General features: G+C 32.1%; 1 protein-coding gene across 1 annotated transcript in view; it reads left to right on the top strand.

Annotated features, from left to right (window-relative positions):
* Positions 1-25,021, top strand: part of Adar (adenosine deaminase acting on RNA) — a 349,448-nt gene that overhangs the window by 111,105 nt on the left and 213,322 nt on the right. Inside the window, exon 3 of the mRNA XM_089597228.1 lies at positions 4,940-5,764. Within this exon, the coding sequence (XP_089453354.1) occupies positions 4,940-5,764 (825 nt within the window). The remainder of the gene's footprint in view (positions 1-4,939; positions 5,765-25,021) is intronic.

Here is a 25,021-nt window from a genome sequence, read left to right as displayed (position 1 = left end):
TAATGAGGTACCCCTGCAGTTCTTTTTGTGCTCCATAAGGTTCTGAAGTTCCATTTGAGCCCTCCGCAGGAGTAGCACTTTTTCAGTCTTGTATCGATTAGGCAGCCGTACGAATGGTGCCCAGTGTCATCACACCGAGCGTCACGTATCTCTTCCTCGGACAGGGATTGTTACCCTTTTAAATTTTCGTAGCTCTTCAAATTTTTCAACGATGTCTAACCCTGTCGTTTAATAAGGAAAATAGCGGAAAGTATACAGTTTTTGTCTAATTTCATTTGACGACAAGATATTTTTAATTCTTTTAATTTCTTGTAATTTGTTTAGCAGTTCTTTAGGGTTGGAATAATGAGCAGTCTTTTAGTGGTAAAAGTCATCAATGTAATTAATTATCATACGTCGTACTCTTTCTTTGTGATTCTTTGGCCGACAGAAATGCGGGAAACTCAACGGTATCGTTCAGTATATACCATAGTCTTTTAATGTTTAACTCTGATAATAATTTATTAAGAAACAATTGTATCTCCATTTTAGGGGTTAATTTATGGTCGTAACGAGAAGGTTAATCCTTGTTCAATAGTTAAAGTTGAAATTTCACTTCTATCAAGGTCAGTCATTTTGTCATGCAGTGTGGAATCAACAACCTTTTTTAAAAAAGGATCAATCTTCTGTTCGCGATTTTATTTCAATAAAGAAAAGGCAGTAGAGTTGGAGGTGTCTCCTTTAGGACTTGACGGACCTACTTCTTGTGCTGTCATGAATGCCTCCAGTCGTCCGGACAGGTTAGAGATAGCCAACACCGCTTCTTTCAGGACTCTTATCCCATTGGCATTCTCAGTCGTAGTCTGCACCGCCCTCTGATTTATCGTCCTCTGTCTTTCCTTCACCCAGTCTATATGGCGTTGCACACTCGCCCTTTCCTCCGCTGCCGCACTCCTTTTAACTAGAAATTTACTGTCATCCGTTGTTTGTCTTAAGTAGTTGTTAATAAATTGTGTTTGAGTAACAAGTCTGTCTTTTTCCTTGTCGTACTTAAAAGTAACCTTTTCGTCTTTTATGACCTTCGTTTTTCTCGAAATAGCTGGGCTCGCTGATTCCTCTTTCAGGATTATGTCGCCATATTTACCGAAATTAACTTATTCGTCTTTTTATCTCATAACCTTGTAAAAATCTTTGTCATACGTTGTCTAAATATTCCTTTACATTCAATTTATTCATCAAGGTATTAATTATATGTCAATCAATTAGAATATTGACTCTTATACAATTTCATATAATTAAGTAATTGCAATGTTTTTTAATCAAAAAAGTAAATTTTGATCAACAACCAAGTTATGTCTTATCTAATGATTTAATAAATTTGGAAAAGCCGAAAATAGTTGATATTACAAAAAATATAAATTGTAAGTTTTCTAATTCGCATTTACAATGTTTATACAATTCATAGTTTTCTTAAGTTAACTTACTTCTTCAATCGTTGGTTAGCCGCTGCTTGCGCGCACGCAGTCGCAAGATCTTACAAGGTTGACCGCAACGATTATCCTAATCCTACACGAGAGTACTCAAGGTGATGGCAATAATTAGGCTGCTGCTTTTAACGTCGGAACCCAAGTCGACGGTCGTTTCTTTCTTATTCCTCCTTGATTCACTTTTTAGGCGAGTCTACAGTGGTTCTGGTTTACTGGAGCTTTTTTCACATAGCTTAGACACCGAACTAAGTCTTACATTTGCTTGGAATGCACGCTTCTAAAACGTAGCTTAATCACCGAACTAAGTCTTACATCTGCTTAAAAGAAGCAACAGAACTCACTCTCCAACCTTGATCGTTACTTTAGAGCACTTGATAAAAGAAGAAAGGCCCTAATTGTTATGTACTACGAGTTTTTATACTCTTGCTCTTAAGGAGGATGTGGCAGGTTGGGGATCCGAACGACCAATCAGAGCTTAACTTGCTTACTCTCGATGGACACGAGCACAGTCGTGGTGCAATAATAACGCAGTAATTAATGGTTAAAACTGCTAATCTCTCGGATTTTACATTAAGTACAAGTTGCTGTCGAAAAGTTAGATATCATGCAATTGCAGAAGCAGGTGAAGCGCTCGATGTTTCGAGATCGCTGAGCTTTGGCATTTTGATATGAAACATTTATAGGCATACATAATATGCTGTACAGGAGAGTGTGCGAATAAAGGGAGCCAAAGGAATCGAAGAACACGGCTGATTTTCGGTGAAACTTGGCTTGGCTCGGCTATCTGTCTCCTTATTTACGCGCTTACTGCCACCCCTCTCTCGTTTGTAAAGTGTACTACCCGTATTATTATAGCTACATAGAAAATTATATAATAACTAAAACAGCTTACATGTACACGTATATATATATATATATATATATATGTATGTATGTGTATATATATATATATATATATATATATATATATATATATATATATATACATAAGTGAAAGTAAAATTTTCAAATTATTCTGACTCCGAGAATCGAATTTCATCTTTAGGATTGATAGTCGGGGACCTTATTGATTGTGCTGTGCAGCTCGCCAATCCAATCTTTATTCTTATTATTTACGGACACGAACTAAGAAACTTCTGGATTGGAAAATTGATCTTTAATTTGGCCTTTTTTATATTGTATATAAATGAGCCTGCCTATTTTGAAAGAAATAGTTATGATTATTTTTGAGTAGTCTATTAATGTCAAAATTTTGCTGAATGGTAATTTAAAGTTTGTTTTGCCTATATCTTTTAACTGTTTGATGTACAGAAAAATATAAATACCAGTGCGTAGGGTGAAAGATTGTCTTTCAATAAGCACTTTTAACTTTGTTTCGACAAGCGCAAAATTATGAAAAAAAAAAAAGAAAAAGGTATTTTGGCAGTACCTGTAAAAGTAAGTAAGATAGAGGAAGCCATTGATCGTCTGCTCTTGCTCTCGTTCTTTCTCTCTTTCTCTGTTTCTCTCTCCCTATCTCTATTGTACTCATACAGGTAGGCCTTTTTCATTGCTTTTTTTAAATATTTCGTGCTTGTAGAATATGATTATTTTATATTACAATGAGTATTATTTTTTCATTATTTAAAAAAAACTTCTTCTCTGTAAACAGGATTATTTTAAAATATCAATATTCGACCTTAATGCAAAATTTTTCCGGGTTTTTTGTATGCTCTACGCACTGTAAACGGGTATCCGAATCCGAAAAGAGACAGAGAGACAGAGGAAGTGATACACACGAACGTTTGTTTAACTCATGTATTTACCTTTGTGTAGATAGGTAGTGTAGATACTCTTCTCCGTCTATTATTGTTCTTTTTCGTTCGCGTTGTTTATGTGTTAATGAAAAAAAAAGAAGAATTTAAACATAAATTGCTTTTTCCTAATCTATAATATTCACTGATCAAAATACATGTTTAGAAATAAACTGTCTTTTTAATATAAAAATATGAAATGAAGATTATTTAGAGTCTAAAAAAATAAATACTTTTTCTACCTTGCGCGTTTTTGAGAGGCTGGTGTGCGCTCGGTAGAAAAAAGTAGGATACGTCACATAAGCGCTACTGCTCCGTGGCTGCCTTACGTCCCTTGGACCCTGTTTTGCAGGTCCCTCGGGCCGCAAAATAGCCTTGGAGACGATGGCACTTATTAGACGAAAACTATTATTTTCATCATAGAGAGTCAAATACTGCCAAGTTCAATAACATATTCTCTAATGTTTCACATCTGTCGTGGATCCCGTGACTCACACCTGGTTTTTTTTATAGTTTAAAAAAGAAACTATGTATCTCTAAGTTATGAATATTAAGTCGATGGCATGGAATGTCACATTTGTTCCAAATATTTACTCGTGCCACAAAGAATAAACGGTAAGTTCTATAGTTCTATACTGATTTTTTTTCTGCTAATTTTGCAGTCACTTCTTTCCTAGTATCACTGTAACATAAAAAAGTTTGACAATCTAATATTTTATTAGTAAAAAAACACAACCAAAAAAATTTTTAAACAAGAAACATTTATTATTACTTTAATACGATAAAAAATGCACCAAAAAGCCCTACGTTAAAATTTTTTGTCAACCAATGAAATCCTTTTTAAGCACTTTTCGCTGCACTTCAAGCTGTTGGAGCATAGAAACAGAGAGTATTGAGTTTAAATTTGTCACGAAAAAGTTTCAAATGCTAGACTTGGAATAAAAAATTCTAAATATGATAAAATACCTGAACATTTTTATCTTTTTTTTTTATGGCTAATAGAAGAATACTCTCATAGTTATTTGCACTTGTTTTAAAATTTATCGTTAGATGGCCAAAGACGTCGTACGAGTAAAAAGGTTGTATCTCTTTAATAAATAAGTGGATACGTAATTAAATATATGTAAAATACTTATTTTTTCTAAAATATGTTGAATCACACAGGATAAGTAGCAACTACGAATTGTTCAGTATAAAAATAATTAATGTACAACAACTATATCATAAACTGCTAATATTTTTAAAAATATGGGTAACATAGTTTGCTAATTGTAAATTTTCTATTTATGCGTAGTCACTTGATATTATATTTAAAATTTAACCTTTCCTATTTAAAAATCTACAATTCTCTACATCTCACAAAGCTGGTCTTAAAGTAGTAAAGAATGTGGAGCTCACGTTTACCGAGAACGCATGTATAAATGTTGAATTGTTGGCAAAGTTCGTTCGTACGTTAACGAAGCTTTACTTAACATGATGCCTAGTTAAAAAAAGGTGGTTATGTTACTCAAGTGTTGAGATTTATTGAGTTAAGAGGTTCCATAATAGCCACATTGCTCTACTCATAATATGCAACAATTTTATTTATAATTATTTATACTTGTTAAATATCTTTTTTTCTTGCAAATATAATTTTAAAAAAGTTTCTTTTTGTTGCCTAACTTGCTTTTTCTGTTTTAGCTCCTTCTAACGTAAAGAAAAAGCAGAAAACTTCGCAACCAAAAAATGCAGTGTGTGCTTTAAACGAACTAAAAACTGGAGCTGTGTACAAACTTATTTCTCAAACTGGTCCAACACATGCTCCTATTTTTACGATTTCTGTTCAAATTGATGGACAATCTTATGAAGGTAAAGGCCGCACGAAAAAAATGGCTAAACACGCTGCTGCCGAGCTTGCATTACAAAATATTATCCAGTTTAGAAACACGTCTGAAGTTCACCAAGCAATTAATCCATCGATATCTAAAATTACTATGGAACCTGACTTTACTAACGATATAACGGAAAGAGATCTTATAAATGCATTTAAACAATTGCCTCAAGAACCAAAAAGTACAAATAAGTTCGTAGATAAGGGACCAGTTGCTTTGATAAATGAATTATATCCAGGAGTTGTATACAGATGTACATCGGATGCTGGAGAAATTTATGCAAAGTTTACAGTAGCTGTCACAATAGATGGTGAAATTTTTGAAGGAACAGGGCCCAGTAAAAAACTAGCAAAAGCTGCTGCTAGTAAAGCAGCACTTGCAAAATTGCGAAATGTTCACAGCTCATTGTTTTATATTCCAGTACCAAAGAATATTATACCAAATTATATCAATTCGGGACTCTGGCAGGAGCAAATGAGCTTACCTCAAATTTTAGCTGACAAAATAGGAAAATTAGTAAGTCAGAAGTTTTCAGAACTGATGCAAAATAAACCTCAACATGCAAGACGAAAAGTATTAGCTGGTATTGTTCAGACAAAAGGTTCAGATACAAAACTCATTTGTGTTACAACTGGTAAGAAATTTCTCGATATCTTTAACTAATTTTATTCTATTCCTTATAATGTAAGTTAAAATTTGTAGTCATAGCTTCTTTTTCATAACTTTCTATAACTAAAATTAATAATTCCATTTGAACTTTGCCACATCAATTTTTACAAAAAATCTTTTTTTTTCGAGTTGATTTTTTACTTGCATTTATTAATTTGTTATATAGTTAATGTATGAAAAAAAAATTAGTTAGTGATGCATAGAACAATAACATAATCACGTTTGATCTTAGTAAAGATGAATATATAAATATAATGATGAGTAATTAAAATAAAATTCATGCATACTGTAATGTTGAGACACCGTTAAGCCACTTCAGGTGGGCTAGATGAGTTAGGAAACTAGAGGAAAAAGGTATATGGCATAGGTAGGAAGGAGCAGCAGATAAATGAGGGGAAATCCCAAAAAGCTGAGAGATTAGAGTGGAAGATTAGCTTGGACATGCGAACGTGAAAAAAGCACTTTCGTGGTTTTGTTATTGTTTTTCGTGTGACTTTCTCAATTTCATCATTCTTAAATTAATAATTTCATTCTGATCGAAGATTTCACAATTTTGACAATTTCTACCTATCATCCTATGTCATCCTCCTTGTATGTTCTAGCTCGTCTGAGGTTCTAGTTCTAGTTGTTCTAGCTCGTCTCTGGACAATCGCTTTGTATGAATTCCACAACTCGGTAAAGTAAGGCTGTGGTTACGTACTATTGAAATAGTCAGTGAAAGAAAAAAAATATGGACGTCTAGTTCATTCCATTTTCGCCAGTGACGTATTCTGTTTCTGTTGGAATGATTGCCCATCGTGTACATAGAACAGTACCCGGTATAACGTAACATCGAAAATCAACAAAACTGTTATATAACCTAGTTTTTAATTTATCATTATAATATTTGGGTACATTTGGATACTTAAGGCTATTTTAGTAATTTTATCATTTCTCAATAACATAAACAATTATTCCTAATATGTATCACATACACCACATTAAATATCTACCGCTGCAAACCTTTGTTCTCGCTAGCTACTGTCATGCTACGCGTCCTTCTTATTCCACTTCATGTATCTGATAGACAATTGTTCCAGCATGTGCAAAACGCGTCACTCTTATAATTGGTAGTAGAAGGACCTTTTTTTTTTAAGCTGTGACATTCCGCTGGCTGTTTCTGCCTATCTAACCGCATCTTAATAAGCTTGCATTGCTCTTTGTCATTCTCAAGCTTATGAATTATAAATTAACTTATGTAGGCTAAAATGTAATGCAGTATGCAATTCTACAAATAAAAAGTAAGTAAAAGAATACACCTAACAATAATTGTTCCTCAAAACAGTTGGCAAATTACTAAAAGTTTCTTCCAGACTAAATGAAAGTTTGAGTTTTGTAGATTATTGTCACACATGAGCGTATTTACTTTGATATAACATCATTATATTATATTGGTATAGGTGCAACATTATGTGTGTTATTCTTGTGTCACGTAATCGTAAGTACACATGTCAGTCCAGCAAACTAAACGTTTAAGTTCTTCAATTTATTAAATTAAATTTGAAATTTCAATTAAAAAAATTTTGTTTATTAGCCAAATTAATTATTTATTGTTAATTAATCAAAATTGTCTATATCGTTATCAATAACAACAGCAAAAAAAGATTTTCTAATTAATTTTATTAATATAGATGACATCCTATAAATATGCCAAGATTCAAAAAACGGAATGCTTGAAACAACAATTATTTGGTGTAAAAAGGCGAGGAGATGACACACAAAAAATTCCTTAAGAATTAGTAACCCAAAAAAAAAGAATGTGGTCTGATTATTTGTGGTATCAGTCAGAAAAGGCTGAAATAAAAAATTTAGCTATGAGCTAACAGCTTTGGGCATGTATTATATTTGAGGATTGTTTCAAAGCATTACAGATGCAAGGTCTTATAATGCATGAGTCTGTTAAAAAAAAAATTGTCATAGTTAAAACTCTGACCCTAAAACATTGACATGTAATACAAAAAATATTAATACAAAAAAATTGCCATCAAATAACAGAATGATAGTAGCAATATTTACAAAAAAAGCAATATAACTGTAATGTGAAGGACGATCTATTACATGAAATTTTCAGTCATTAATAACTTATATTTAAATTTCTAACGTTGTTATCACTATCCTTTAGACGTCCTACTGTAACAAACCTTTTTTTTTATCGACTCTTACACGATAAAGTTGCCTTTTTGTGATGTCTTAAGTACGTGGTTATTAAAAAAATTTCAAAATATCATGTGCTTCGAAACAATACAACTCCAAACTTCTGGAAATTTCTCCAAACTTTTAACTCCATAGCCCTGAACAAACCTTGAACCTATATTTTTTTACCAAACATCGAACCCCTGAATCCTAAAAAGCCATTTAGTCTCTGTTTTTTCTAGCGACCGAACTCCATGTTTCTGAACCCACGCTTTAACTTAATTGAACTCAAAAAAACTAATTTTTGGTAAAATTTTGCTTGTTTACAACCCTAGTTCTAGATTCTATTTATTTCGCATATCTACGTTATTGTATGTATTAATTTATAACGAAAAATTCCGTTCATGTAATATATAAAATAAAATTTTCCCACTCTATAAAAGAAGGAGAGGCATTGTATGAAGTTAGAGAAAACCGAGGCGATGAGTGAACATGAATTTGCCTAGAGCAGCAGTCTCAGTAAGGAGTCGATAGAGAGAAGTGGGCTCGTACCCTATTCCTCGCTGTCCTTCTTTTGTGGCTCTGCCAAAACCAAGCGAATAGAACCAATATGAATAATATTAGCTCTGCACGTTTTTATATGAGATCAAAGTTGTGTATATTACATGAAAATTAACAAATTTTAATAAATCATAAATTTCATTATAATATTGAAACATTTGTGTCTATTGTTTGCTTTTGGTAAACATATGAATGTCGTAAGGTTGACTTTTAGGCTCGTACCCTGAATTTCAACCTTCCATACATATATTAAGCACCTTCATTCTCTTCCAAAATAAAAAGAAGGTAATTACACGCTACAAGTAGAATCGTCGTTGAGTCATCGAGGAAACTACAACAAGAGTGACAAGTAATCGTGGGATAAGACCACGACGACACATATCAGATAAGTACGCCCATCAAAGATATTCCAAGACCCTTCCGAAATAGTTCGCGTGAAAGCACTAGTATTGCTGACACCAAGAAAATTTCTACCCTATCTTGATTTCCTCCAAATCATCTCCTGGTAAATTATAAAAGATATATCCAATACATAAACACAAACCATACTGCAAGAAGAAATTGCTTGTAACGCTTCACTTTATGATTTCGATAATATAATAAAATACTGTAGACCTACATTTATCAAATCACCATAATATTTGCCGTCAATTTTCCGTGTTTTATACATGCATAGATACGTATCGATCCATATTTTGGTAAGGTAGCAAAGGGGCCAAGGCCGTTTGGACTCTCGGGAATCCGTGTATGCGAAGGCCGTTGAATCGGTTCAATAAACTCGTTAAAAAATAAACACTTTGGGTACGCAGAGACTTTGAACAAGCTATAGAAGCTTAAAAATTAGGTGGTGTCAAAGTCGTTGCTGTGGCTTTGCCTATTTTCTTCTGTTTGATTTCCGTGAGTGATTTGAAAAATAAATGAGTAATACTTTTTCTGGTAATTGGAAGCATGAAACATGAATTGTTTAAGCAAAAACTTAATAGAAAATTTTTAAATACAAACGATACATCATTCTTATGGTTCTTAACGTTGCTTACTACAAATCTGTTAATTTTTCGGCAAAAAAAATTGCTCAAACGCTGTATTTCAACAAATAGTGGGTATATAACGTTAAAACTGCAATCTACATACTATTTTATGGTTTTCAGAGTCTCTTATTACGCATCTGTCATTCGTTCTGAAAAAAAATACTATTGAAAATATTTAAGAAATAATATATAAAAATATTAGACATACAAGTAACATATTGTTTCATAAGGTTTGAAGGTTGCTATCTACGATATTAATAGTAACCTTGCAGAAGAACGTTTAAAACGAATTGTTAAGAACAAATTCTTTATAGGTTGTAGAAATGCCTGTAATAATTATGATATTTTCTGTGTGAATCAGCAATTCAACAATTGTCTGACAAAACTAGCAAATGTTTATGGGTGATTTCTGTTAAAGTAACATATGATCGAAACATACAAAATACTTCAATTCTTATAATAAACAAATGGAAAAATATGAAATCATTGATTGCCAGAGGGCAGAACTATAATGGTCTTGCCTTCTATTACTATAACGTATAAGTATATACAGGTGTACTCATTTACTTGAAACATGATTTATTGTACATGTTCATCCTTAATAATCATCATAGGCAATGGCACTTCAGCCTTCCGTGGCTCACTTTCTTGATACTTTCCTATTCTTCAACATAAAAAAAAAATTGTTTCTGTGCTATATAAATTTAATGTTCGTAATGGAATTTGCCTGCTTGCGCAGTAATGAAAATTTTCTGACCGTGTGGTACGGCTGCATCACATTCGTACAGTTTTGTTCACTCTTGCACATTTTGTCGATCTGTCCACTCTCTCTCATAACTGAAATGCTAACAGATTATTCTGTATAATTACGGGCCTTAACTACTGTAGTATATGTGCTTGAGACTTTTCGGTCGAGATCTTCTGTGACCAAGCTTCTCTCATGTTTTCTTTTTTTTTTCTCTCTCCCTTTTTTAGATTTTGTGTGGCTGTGATGGCGGAAGTTATCGAAAATTTTCTGTTGGGTGACAAGTGACACGAGCCCGAGGAAAAAAGCGATCAAAACGATCTGGGCTCCTTGGAAGATGTTGAGGGTCTGCCCCAGGAGGTAGTAGAGGGGCCTGCAATCCAGGAGGGTGTGACGGCCGAGCCAGAATTGATGAGAGCCGTGGATTCAGCATCGGGACTAATGCTTTGGGTGGCGCAACCATAAAAGTTGTGATTATTATTTCAAGCTGTATTTCTAGAGGTGCGTTATGCATAGGAGTAAATCAACGATTTACAAATTTTCTCTCTCAAAATCAGTGGGATGGAAGTAAATTGTTACTTCGAATCTCGATCTGGTGACTTGAAGACCAGAGACAATATTTATTTAATTTTCATCAATTTTCAGTTTTTATATAAATAAATAAACAATTGTTTTTCGTTTTTAACTTTTTTTTCCAAATTTTATTCAAGCAGTCTTACATTTTTTAAAAATTTTTCCTAGTAATAGTTGATTTATTCACGGTTACATCGACGCCACGGGCGAAGACTATGCCCTGCTTCGAAGCCTGGACGAAGACTATGCCTTTTTCCGCAGTTCGGACGAAAACTATGCCCTTTTGTCTATTCCAGACAAAATTTTAGGATCCCGGACGAAGACTATGCCCTTTTCTCGCGCTTGGACGAAAACTATGCCCTTTTTTATGTTCTAGACGAAAACTATGCCTTTTTAGGATCCCAGACGAAGACTATGCCTTTTTCTCGCGCTCGGACAAAAACTATGCCCTTTTGTATGTTCTAGACGAAAACTATGCCCTTTTGGAGTCCCGGACAAGTACTATGCCCTTTTCCGGAGTTCGAACGAAGACTATGCCCTTTTCTCGAGTCCGGACGAAAACTATGCCCTTTTTTTATAGTCCGTGTGAAGACTATTACATTTTTTCTGAGTCTGGACGAAGATATTTACTTTTTCTGGAGCCCGGATGAAGTACAATTCATTTAAGCTCACCTTACATTTGTGTTTGTAATTAGATGTATAGTCGAATATAGTTATATAGTGATTGTTGTTTACATTTATAAAAAATAATTGTAAATAATAATACACCATTATAAAATAATAATACGAACTCAGGAATGTTTTTATGAGCATGATAATTTGCAATTAATGAATATGAAAGACTCTTTTATGTTTTACTTCCAAATTTATTATTTTTTCTACATTTTTGTTGATTATAATAAGTAACTAATATAATTATTGTAACTAAAAGTTAAAAAATTAATTAAATTTGTACAATTCGTGATATAATAAAATATAATATTCGTAAGAAAATTGAGAAAAAAGTTTTTTTTATGAATCAATGTTTGTAAGCCATGCATATTTGAATTACAAAGTATTTTTTAACACATGGAGAAATTAGCAAATTTAAATTAATTACAGGCGTCTGTAGATTTACGTACATGTGAATCTCTATGTAAAGATAAAACTTATATCGATACAAATTTATACACAAATATCGAGAAATCTGAAAATGTTAAATTGTTTTCAGAAGATTCGTATTCGTGAGCTTCTTTCAGCGTACTAGTAGCTAGTAAAGGGGTTAGTAAAGAATATTGGGGTGTTTTTTAATTTAGTTTTCGTTTGGACGCGAGAAAAAGACGTATTTTTAGTCCAGACTAAGAAAAATGGCATAGTTCTCGACCAGACTAGAAAAAAGGGCATAGTCTTCGTCGGGGCGCGAAAAAAGGGCATAATTTTCGTCCGGGCTTAAAAAAAGGGCATAGTCTTCGCCCGGACTCGGAAAAACGGGCATAGTCTTCGTTGGGGACCAAAAAAAGGCATAGTTTTCGTCCGGATTAGAAAAAAGGGCATAGTCCTCGCCCGGGACGTCGGAAGGGCATAGTTTTCGTCCAGGGCCAATTAGGGCATAGTCTTCGCCCAGGGCGTCGATATTATTATGTATTAATAAATTTGCATTTTATTGTTTCACAATTTTTCACTCGTGACTTGTAATTTTTTGAGATCAGGACATTCGTTACGGCAACCAGGGGGAAAGTTCAGAGAGGTAAGAGGAGTGCAAACATTCTGCAACGCCGGCAATTATTTTTCTTGTATGGATGTACTTATATACACGTTTTTATGCATACTTGATCCCTCTATGTAGTATTATTTTCAAAAAAACAACTTGTGGATCCATTTGAAAATTTAATAGCGTTTTGCGCATGGTGGAACAATTGTCTATCACATCTGTCATCTCGACAGTAGCTAGCGAAAACAAAGGTTTGCAGCGGTAGATATTTAATGTGGTGTATGTGATACATATTAGGAATAATTGTTTATGTTATTGAGAAATGATAAAATTACTAAAATAGCCTTAAGTATCCAAATGTACCCAAATATTATAATGATAAATTAAAAACTAGGTTATATAACAGTTTTGTTGATTTTCGATGTTACGTTACACCGGGTACTGTTCTATGTACACGATGGGCAATCATTCCAACAGAAACAGAATACGTCACTGGCGAAAATGGAATGAACTAGACGTCCATATTTTTTTTCTTTCACTGACTATTTCAATAGTACGTAACCACAGCCTTACTTTACCGAGTTGTGGAATTCATACAAAGCGATTGTCCAGAGACGAGCTAGAACAACTAGAACTAGAACCTCAGACGAGCTAGAACATACAAGGAGGATGACATAGGATGATAGGTAGAAATTGTCAAAATTGTGAAATCTTCGATCAGAATGAAATTATTAATTTAAGAATAATGAAATTGAGAAAGTCACACGAAAAACAATAACAAAACCACGAAAGTGCTTTTTTCACGTTTGCATGTCCAAGCTAATCTTCCACTCTAATCTCTCAGCTTTTTGGGATTTCCCCTCATTTATCTGCTGCTCCTTCCTACCTATGCCATATACCTCTTTCCTCTATTTTCCTAACTCATCTAGCCCACCTGCAGTGGCTTAACAGTGTCTCACCATTACAGTATGCATGAATTTTATTTTAATTACTTATCATTATATTTATATATTCATCTTTACTAAGATCAAACATGATTATATTATTGTTCTATCCATCACTAACTAATTTTTTTTTTTATACATTAACTATATGACAAATTAATAAATGCAAGTAAAAAATCAACTCGAAAAAAAAAGATTTTTTGTAAAAATTGATGTGGCAAAATTCAAACATAAAATCAAACATTTGCTCGTGAATTAGATAATTAAATTAATAAAATTTTTTTCGAAACACAATGTGAGCTGCAAAAAAAATAATCATATTTTAAAACTGAAAAATTTAACATAAGTGTTTAAGATGCTTGGAAAATTACAGCATTTAATTTCGAAAACTGCTGCAAATATCAAAAGCAGAAATCATTTTTGTTAAATCAAATACAATATTAATCTTTTGTGTGTACTTACAATTGTAACAATCAATATGTATCCACAACCAATGCTGTTGTAAAACTTTCACGAACAATTATTATAGTTTAATCCATTTTAATAAAAATTTTTATTACTGCAAATGATGCATTATAATAAGTAACAGTATTTACATTTTAATTCATACACATTATAAAACGTGGTATGTTAATGAACCTAGAACAAATATGACGATGCTTTAAAGTACTGTGTATTCTTTACCCCAGAAGTTAGTTGTTTGTTTAATGAAAATAAGTAGTTCGCGAGTGCTTGGGTACCCAAGTATGAAGTTCTTCTACTCTGGCTGATAGAAAATGAAAGAAGATACCATTTGCGAACCAATATATAAAATAACCCTCTGTGACGTTTAGAAAGTGATGAAATCAGCTTTGGAATAAGGATATACGGTAACAACGTGTAGTTTCACTGAATACTTTAATACTTGATAAAAGAAACAGTATTACGAATAGTATATTAACAACAACTTTCTAGGCTAATAAAATTTTTAACGTCACGCTCGTACCTGTTACATACGCTCGCACTCATTCTCATTCGCTAACATCCACAATGTATACTTAGAAGAAAGGCTGAAAGTTAATAAAAAATCAATTTTTAATAATTGATTGTTAAACTATACAAAACGGATAATTAACCTATTGTCAACAAATGAAATTGAGAATAGAAGGATAATTTGCATGCATGATGAATGATTAAAAATAAACTTAACTGTACGTATCTTATTTTAGAAAATCGTGATCGAACAAATTATGGAAGATTAACGTAAAATTTCATTCATAAGGAAATTATATGTAGAAATCTTCTAATTTTATTGAATAAAAGATTGATTAATTTTCTATATCAACTGATGATGAAAAAAATTAGCTCTAAGGGGCCATGCACCCCTGGTAGAAACGAAGTTCCTTTTACTTTTTAGTACATACTTGCTGTACGGTCAGTATAATTTATATTATGAAAAAGTTCAAGGTGAATACAAGTACATGTACATATATATAAAATATAAAAAAGATCTAAGCGTTGTCGTGCTAACTGCCAGTGTCACAGTCAGTGCGATAGTGCATAATGTGGGGAGAGACTACGTATAGTTAAGTCAAACCATATATATATATATTATAAAGCAAACGCTGTAAGTGTTGTGCATTAGATGGCGTGCACTAACCATAGTCATACGCAAGCCAGCAATGAAATTCGGGTCAAAAAAGACAACTAAATGATCGCTATTGCATAAAAAAACAATTTTTTTTTTTTTTACCGGATTTCTGTGACAGCCTACTAGCCTAGTCGCCAGGGCCACCCACTCACCACCTATGTATGGGGATGTTATTGCCATACCCATTTCCAACCTTTTTTACTGATATCACACTGGATACATGGGCACAGTGTATGAAGCTGAAGCTAGCCGACAAACCCAGCCGACGTACTATATTAGGAGCTCTGCAAAAAAAAAAAAAAAAAAATAAACCAAACAAACAAAAGTAACTTACTTGATTTCTAATATATGAGATAAATCAATAAAGAAATAAGGTTCGATTAAAACTAAATAATGATCAACTTAAATCAGTAAAATTATGGTAGTTGTCACAACAAAACTACAATACGTACTCTATGTTGCGATAACTGACTAAGTTTTCTTTGCAGCAATTGAAAAAGTTAGAAAAAGTACAGTAAAAAAATCTTAACGTCGACTACAAGTCCAAATGACTTAACAGTAAGAAAAAAAAAAAAAAAAAAATGAATCGATTTAACTAAGTAATCACTTTACATTAACTACAGAAAAAGGCAGTTTTACAGTCAAAAACGGGCTACAATTGCACTAACAGACATAGGACTGCTTTAAACTTAAATATATTTCATCTCAACCATGCATACAATACAACCGAATAACTTCAAGGCAGCAGAAAAATTACAAATATTAAAATTAAACAAACCATGTACGTTCATTCGAAAAAAAATCCAGGATTTTCGTCGAAAATCAGCTGTATCTGCACTTACACTTATAGAAATACTTTGGAACTCAACAAACTTTATCTATCTTATGTATACTATTAAGCCAAATAACTTTTGAGACCGCAGAAAAATTATAAATATTGAAATTAAATTAACAATAGACGTACATTCGAGAGAAAGCTAGGATTTTCGACAAAACACAGCCGTATCTGCACTTACACTTGTAGAAATACTTTGAAACTCAACAAACTTTATCTGTCTTACGTATACTATTAAGCCAAATAACTTTTGAGACTGCAGAAAAATTATAAACATTGAAATTAAATAAACAATAGACGTTCATTCGAATAAAAGGCAGGATTTTCATAAAAACTCAGCTGTATCTGCTTTTACACTCATAGGCATACTTTAAAATTCTACGTACTTTATCTTGCTTATGTATACTATTAAGCCAAATATCTTCCGAGGCAGCAGAAAAATTATATATATTGAAATTAAATAAATAATGGACGTTTTTAAATGAACATTCAATATTATGATTTAGCAGTTGGTCGTGACTTTGCTTTCAGACATAAGAATGACTATGAAGATGACATACTTTATTTTTAAGAGTGCAACAACTTGAAATAACGGTTTGGTTGAGGGGATTGTTAAAAAAATCTAAATAATTATACTTACTACCTTTACTGCAGACATACGTAGTATTTTAATACAAAATCTGATGAGAGTTTGGCCTGGTTATATATTACAAATGGCAACGGTCTGAAATATATTGAATTTTTATCTTGCTTATACATACTATTACGTTCGGTAACTTATAAGTTGCCGGAAATAGCGAAAATTTACTTTTTTTAGGCTTCCAGAAAGGTGATAAATAAAAGTGTTCGATGTATAGTGGATTGTTGAACTGCTTGATACAGAAGTTCAGCTCAAGTTAATTATTTTTTTAACCTTGCTAGAATTGTTGGGATGCTCGATTTACTTGTTACTTATGGTCACACTTTGTTTTTGAGACGTGCGGAAAAATTGTAGATTTTATTATTTACTAACAATATCTTACGATATATTTTATCGTTTATCACTTATTTATAATCATGCGTGTACCTGGCCTTAAAATTGACACGTAATAAGAGTATCTTTTTAGAAGTTTTTTTTTCTGCGGGAAAAAGTTTTATAGAGTGTATGTATATTATGGGAGTAAATGACGCAATAATGCACTTGTACTTCAATTCGCTACATATTACAAGTTTATATGCCAAGCATCGATAAGAAATCAACACGCTAAAACATGATGTTACTGGAATTCATTTGGATGTACAGAAAACTCCGCAAATTAGAATTTTAATCACATTATTGTCTCACAGCCGTCGGGAATGGTCGTAAAAACGCACGTGTTGTTTCGTCGTCTTCGAGTTACATACGTAGTTCATCAGACAATAATTGTTTGCATGTGTGCTATTTTTTTTTTCCTTTTTTATTGTTAAGAGGTATTGATAAGTGCACGTGGCTATGATTTGTGTACGATGGTTTTTAAAAAAGTGTTCGTTTCTGCTGGACACATAGTCACAGATATTTGTTTATTCTGCGCGAAAACACATCAAATTGTGAATGAATTTGCTAAAACTTTAGTGCAACTTGATGACCCCAATCAAACTTGTTACGAAATTTGCGAGCTTCTTCTACCAAGTAATAGCCGGCCTGTAACAATAGCAACTTACCAAAAACGAGTTTATAGTTATTTTTTGTACAACAGTACAAAAATTATTCAAGTCTTGTGCAATATATCTTGTAAACAAGACGACAACTCATCGCAGAGTGTTGAGGAGGAACTTTACGATAGCAGCGGATGCACTCCAATTTCTGATGAACCAGATGCTTGGAACTCTGAGAGCGATGATTATAATGCACCTTTAAACGGTACATAGACCAATTTTTTTATTGTTTGCCTATAATTTTAAGGTAATTGTACAGTGAAAAGGTTAAAAAAAAAAAATTTGCATTGAACAAAAGTTAAAGATACTTAGCCTTAACGAGCTATGAGAGTAAATTATTGCGCTTTTTCCTCAACTTATTGTCTTAATAAAATATTTCTCTGACTGCGACAAAAGTTATAGTTTTTAATACCCGCAACATATGCAAGGAAAAATTAGTAGGACGTGCCGATTGTGATCGATTTTCTTCGTAAAATCGGAAAACAAATTGAAATTTTTGACGTTTGAACCTGTCAAATTAAAAAAAAAATTGTCCCTCTGGAATCGAATTGTATCATACATACATGCATTCGTAAGCAATTAAAAGTCAAATTATGAGAATACATTGGGAGGACACTCTAAAGATATTTCAAAATTTTTTCCGATTTCAATTAGACAATCGGTCCAAAACGATAAGCCCTCCTAATTTAAACTACCGATTTGACTTTTAATTGTTTACTCATAATATTAAGTAGATAAAAGTCGATGCCAGAGGGATATCTGTATTTTTTAATTTTCTGGATAAGTTCTTACTTCCAAATCTGAGAATTTTTTTATTTTTTTTTGCGAAATTTTTTTTGTTTTTACGCATACCAAGGTGCTTTATTGTTATTGTAAGTGTAATTAATTATTATTGACTTCCTAATATGCTTTTTCTTTATTACAACTCTGAATTTTGAAGTTGAAAAGTTTGTTTAGTTTGAATGTTCGGATCATTAGCGTTACCGATTTTAACCGATTTTTCATACGAATATACCCGTCATAAGTATGAATGAGGCATTTCAACTTGTTCTACTAATACCAGCAACAAACGAAAATTCTGTTTTGATCTGAAAGATTTGGAAACCGTGGTGATTTGTACTCATGTTTAAAAAAATTATATTAATAATAAATTCATATGAGGTGACTACATTAACTTTTTTTCTTAGAAATTTCCCTGGCATCAACAAGTGTTATAGTTTTAGATATCGGCGACATGTATAAATGCAGTTTTACTCCAAATCATTCGAATGATGATACCTGATTAAAATAAAAGTTAAACGAGTTTACAATAAGTAACTTTGTATCTTATTTTTCTGCATATTATTTTTTTTGCTAACATTTTCAGCGAGTCGATTTTATCCTGCTTTAATAAAGCGTATTGTTCTGAACGTTGCTGATAAGCCACTTTATTTGTACATTCAGTGAAGAATTTGACGGACTTTGAAAAAATCTCACGTTTAGCAATTGGTGCATCGACTTCGCATGACACCGATATTTTCGCTGATACTGATGATTCGATTAACTTCTCCAAGTTTAAAGATGTTTCGTCGTTGAACACAAATCTGGAAAACTTGGAAACAGTAAATAATAATGTTGGTAAGGGAGCTGATAATGCTGATAAATATACGCAATCAAAAAATCAACCGGAATGTAACAATTGGATCGAGCAGTCATCGTTTCCGCTGTCAAAACAATTTTGGCAGAAATTTTTTCCAGATAAAGAGAAGAAAAGGTTAAAATAAGGGTGATGTGATGCATTTAACAAGGAGTTTAAAAAAAATATCCGTATTGTATTTTGTCGATAAAAGATAGTCGATTGTATACTAAAGGACAAAAAAGAAACGAATCTTATTTTTGGGTATTGGCCACGTGTAAGTATTCCACGTGTACGTCATACAAATTTATAATAACAGAGTCCGTACGCCCTCCCTTTACTGATACAATCGTCAACGTATTTACACACAAAAAAATTTATCATGACCCAGAAAAAAATGAGACACATAGACGGTTTGTTAAAGGTGCGAACATAATCCAACTGTCAAACCAACTCGACAAAAATCCGCGGCCTTAGTCAAATGGTCAAAAGTAAAAGATGTGCCAGATGAAGTCTTAGCTCAAGGGAAATTGAACGACGCACCGAGCTCAACCGTCCTTCAAAAAATAAAAAGTGAGAGCCGCGCTAAAGATGATCTTGACAAAAATTATTATCATCATATGAAAAAATTAGAGAAACATTATCGTGAATCGTACGGAGATAAAATTAAAGGGTATGTTCAGTTTCACGCCTTCAAACCCCTATTTATTATATTGTTTACTGAAAAATAATTGCAGTTTTTTAAAAGTGTAGATCGAACTTTCTTATATTTAGATTCAACAGGCAGTATTGCAGCTAAACCAAGTTACGTCGAAGAAACCATTACCATTTATTATTACGCTTTATTTTTGTCTGTCAATAAAACTTTTGCACCACTTTAGATAGCTGAGGCTTTTTCAGCATTTCATACAGAAACGGCAATTCTTTTTTTTTGCGATTTTTTAACGATAACGTAAAAAAAATAACTGCTAGGAAAATCGATAAAATTGAGACAGATTTTTCCTTAGTGCTATAAAAAGCTTCGTGCTGCACTTTTAGTAGTATTAGTCTGTGTGAGTACATGAACGCTTTATACCGCGACACAGAGGTATATCAAAAAATCAACCATAATTTGACTATGATACATACCTGCTCTTCACACCTAATTAAAAACATAAGAAATATACTAAATAAGTGCTTCCCCAACACAAATCAAACTGCAGAACGACAAATAGCAAAGTATTTGCTATGTAGTCTGATGCATTGCTCAAGTTACTCAGAGGCAGAGCTATGTTTTGAAAAATTTGTTAAAATCTTTGGAAATGTGTGCGAGGACAGTGATCTTAAAGAATTACTTTCGAGTTGTGTTGTCGATACAAACGTCACAGAAGAATTTGACGTGCTTTTACGTATAGAGGATGATGAATACGACGATTCTGATGAAGTAGGAAGCACCTCTGTTAAATTGTCGTCACTATACTACAAATTGTTTTCAAAAGCACGGGACGAAGCACTCGCTAAATTTCCAACAGAATCTCAAATAAACAAATTTTATTGTGAAGAGTTAATTGACTTACGTTACAGAATTTTTATTAGCGTACTTTTCACTTTGGTCGGCAGTTGGCATTTCACGCTTTGGATTAGCGAGAAACAGTAATGCCACTGCTGAAAATGGGTATAAGATACTGAAAGAACAGGTATTAGACAAAGAAGATAAAATTTTGATCCCACGCATAACTAAAAAAAAATGAAGAAGTGATTCATGGAAATATACAAGAGAGAAAATATCCCTTACAAACTTCGCGCCAAAAAAATAAAAAAAGGACATGTTGTGAGGAAGATTTCACAGAACTCGATGCCGAAAATAATTTACAAACGGAAACAAAAGAAGAAAAATTAGAATTTGAAATTTGGCAAAGGAAAAAAAAAAAATTAAAAGAGGTCCAAATCGGTATTTGACACAATCTAAATTTATTGAAAAAAAAAAAAAAAAACAAAAAAATTGGAACCATAGAAGAGTAATAAGCGAAATGAAAAATAGTATAGAAAAAACTAAACGTGCAATAAAAGAATTGGAGAAAGGAGAGCACTTAAAAAAATCTGTGGTAACAATAAGTGAAGATATTGGTAACAATAAGTGAAGATATTTTAAACACAAAGAAAGTTCCGTTACTGATAACCTCCAAAAAAATCAGCGATGCTATTAATAATTCACTTCCAGATGATAAGATAAATAATGAAACTGAGCTCAATAATTTTATATTTTGTGGTTCGAATGATTTATTTCGATTTACTAAATATCCCAATAGCTTTCCCAAGTTAACCATAAATGTAAATGGATACATGATTGATACTCTCAGTTTCGCAACATTGGATCCATTCAAGGAATGTAATCAATACCTAGACGATGGAGTGATAAATGGATTTTTCAGCCTTTTGCCTGATATTTCAAAAAATAAAGAAATATCAATCCAATTCTTTGATTCACTATTTTTTGAAAAAATTCTGACTTCTAGTTACATAAGTAAGAGTTTCATGAAGTGGGTTAAATTGCAAAACATTTTGAATAAAGCAATTTGGCTTATTCCAATCAACAGATCTCATCATTGGACCGTGTTAGTGGTGATATGACCCTTATAAATTATGGTCAACTTTGACTCTCTTCATGGCGAGCTGAAGTCGCAAATTATAAATGGTATTTGTGCACTTATTGGCAGCTTGACAAACAAACAATTTCCCTGGAATGAGTGGAGAATCTACTCACCAAGTGATATTCCAAGGCAAAAAAACAGTATGGGCAATACTGGAGGAAACTGTGGTGTGAATGTATGCACATGGGCTGCCAATGTAGCTTCATTCTCATCGATTCCTTTTTGTGAAGATGATATGGATAAGATAAGGATAGCTATTGCAATTATATTATTTTCCTGTAAAACGAACAAAGAAAATGCTTGAAGAGTTATAGAGGGACGTAAGCATTTGCTCCAAGACTGACAAAAATCTGAAGATGTACTATGCACTATTGATATTTCTTCAAAAATACAAAAATTTACTACACCTCCAATGAATTTTCAAAGTACTCTAGAACTTCGCTCCGTCCTACCCATAATTTTACCCAACAAATTCAAACCGTCAAGAAAAACTACGTCATGAAATTAATAACAAAAGGTAGTATAAAAAACGAACGAATGTTATCCCAGAGAAATATGTAAATATTGTAAATATGATACAGCCGTGTATACATCCAGTAGTAAATAAGCCAATACTCTCGTATGACAAATATTCGTTAAAGACGTACATGAATTATGGAGTACAAAAAATTGTTGCGTATCTTGCAAGTACACGTTATAGCGTGCTTCCAAAGAATTAAGTACAAGTAAAGCAACATTTTTGCAAAAAAAAAAAAAAAATGCTTTTTACTCGGATAAACGTAATTTACTTATTTAACTTTATTGTTTATACATTCTATTCAGGCTTAAAAATAGTTTGTCGTGATAGTATGTATAAGCAAAAAAATCAATCCAATTTTATAGAATTTATAAATGTAAAAGAAAAGTTGAAGCCACTTTTTACGTACGTATGTCTCTAGGAAAATAACTTTTCTTCCATTAACGTGATTTGTTTCATTAATTATATTGTTTATAATTTTTCCACCGACCAAAAAGTCATTCGGCCTTGTTGTACGTGAAAGTCAAAAAATAAATAATAATTTAAAGAATTCCTATAAGTGTGAGAGGCAAAGTAAATTTAAAAAAAATATATGTATATTTTTCTCGTATAAAAATTATTAATTTATTATTTTACATTGTTTACAATCGTTCTCCCGAGTAAGAAGTTATGAGAGTTCAAAAATGCACAAGTCAGATGAAATATATATAAGAGCATTCATGTTTGTGTAATAGAAGTAGGAGCTGATGTCTCATTAAAATACTGTAATAAACGTAAATTGTTCGATTTAATTTTATTGTTAATAGTGTTTCTGTCAACTAACTAATAAGTCGGCCTTCATGTATGTAAAACTTAAATAACATAAATCAAATTTGAAAGCATATATATATGTGTAAGTAAGGATAAAGTGAAAAAAAGGGTTTTATCTTCGATAAATAAATTTTCTTACGTACTTACATATTTTAAATCAGATCTTTCAACTTGAAAGTTGTTAGCTTACTAGACAGCATTGAAAGATTTATTTGAAACCGAATTTTAAAGCATTCCTACTTAAGTAATAAGGACAGAGACTAACCCTTATTAAAGTAATACATTTTTTTTTTAAATAAGCTAAAATAGTTAATTTAACTCATTATTCATAGCATGTCTGCCAACATACGAAAATGTCAATGTTATTGTACTAAAAATTAAAATGTGATCAATCTAATTTAAAAGTAGTCCCATGTGTGTGTAAAAAAACTTAATCAAATTATAATAGAAAAAAAATCAATAAATGTCATGTGCTTATTTGATTTCGTTGTAACCCTTCCTGCCAACTTTAAAAGTATCTAATGGTGCTGTAAGATGTATGAGTCGTTTGATTCATAATTATTAATATTTCAGCCGCCTTAAAACTTATTTTGGCTAGTAGTATAATGACATAAAATTGAATTTATATTAAAATTAAAAGCCCTCCTGTGTCTGTGAGAATTATTAAATCTTGATTGTTTTTTAAAAAGTAGTCTATCCTATAGTAAACGTAAATTATTTATTTAATTTCAATATTTATAATTTTTCAGCTGCCTCAGAAGATATTTGGCTTTATAGTATACATAAGTAAGGTAATGTATGTTTAATTTTAAAGTATTTCTATGAGTGTAAGTGCAGATACAGCTAAGTTTTGACGAAAATCCTAGCATTTTCTCGAATGAACGTCCATTGTTTATTTAATTTCAATATTTATAATTTTTCTGCGGTCTCAAAAGTTATTTGGCTTAATAGTGTACATAAGATAAATAAAGTTTGTTGAGTTTCAAAGTATTTCTATAAGTGTAAGTGCAGATACAGCTGTGTTTTGTCGAAAATCCTGGCTTTTTCTTGAATGTACGTCCATTGTTAACTTAATTTCAATATTTATAATCTTTCTGCTACCTTAAAAGATATTTGGCTCCATAGTATGCATAAGTATGATGAAGTATGTTCAATTTTAAAGCGTTTCTATGAGTGTAAGTGCAGATATAGCTGAGTTTTGACGAAAATCCTGGCTTTTTACGAATAAACGTCTATTGTTTATTCAATTTCAATATTTATAATTTTTCTGCTGCCTTAAAAGTTATTCAGCTTTATAGTATACATAAGTGAGATAAAGTATGTTGAATTTTAAAGTGTTCCTATGAGTGTAAGTTTAGATACAGCTGATTTTCGACGAAAATCCTGGATTTTTTTTCGAATGAACGTACATGGTTTATTTAATTTTAATATTTGTAATTTTTCTGCTGCCTTGCAAGTTATTCGGTTGTATTGTATGCATGGTTAAGATGAAATATATTTAAGTTTAAAGCAGTCCTATGTCTGTTAGTGCAATTGGAGCCCGTTTTTGACTGTAAAACTGCCTTTTTCTGTAGTTAATGTAAAGTGGTTACTTAGTTAAATCGATTTATTTATTTTTTTTTTTTTGTTACTGTTAAGTCGTTTGGACTTGTAGTCGACGTTAAGATTTTTTTACTGTACTTTTCCTAACTTTTTCAATTGCTGCAAAGAAAACTTAGTCAATTACCGCAACATAGAGTACATATTGTAGTTTTGTTGTAACAACTACCATAATTTTACTGATTAAAGTTGATTATTA

This window comes from Copidosoma floridanum, unplaced genomic scaffold (genome assembly GCF_036245765.1).
Source record: "Copidosoma floridanum isolate Cflo_tuat_1 unplaced genomic scaffold, Cflo_Japanese_pri ptg000031l, whole genome shotgun sequence".
Classification (NCBI taxonomy): domain Eukaryota; kingdom Metazoa; phylum Arthropoda; class Insecta; order Hymenoptera; family Encyrtidae; genus Copidosoma; species Copidosoma floridanum.
The sequence above is the reverse complement of the archived record's forward strand: the minus strand, read 5'-3'. Positions and strand labels throughout refer to the sequence as shown.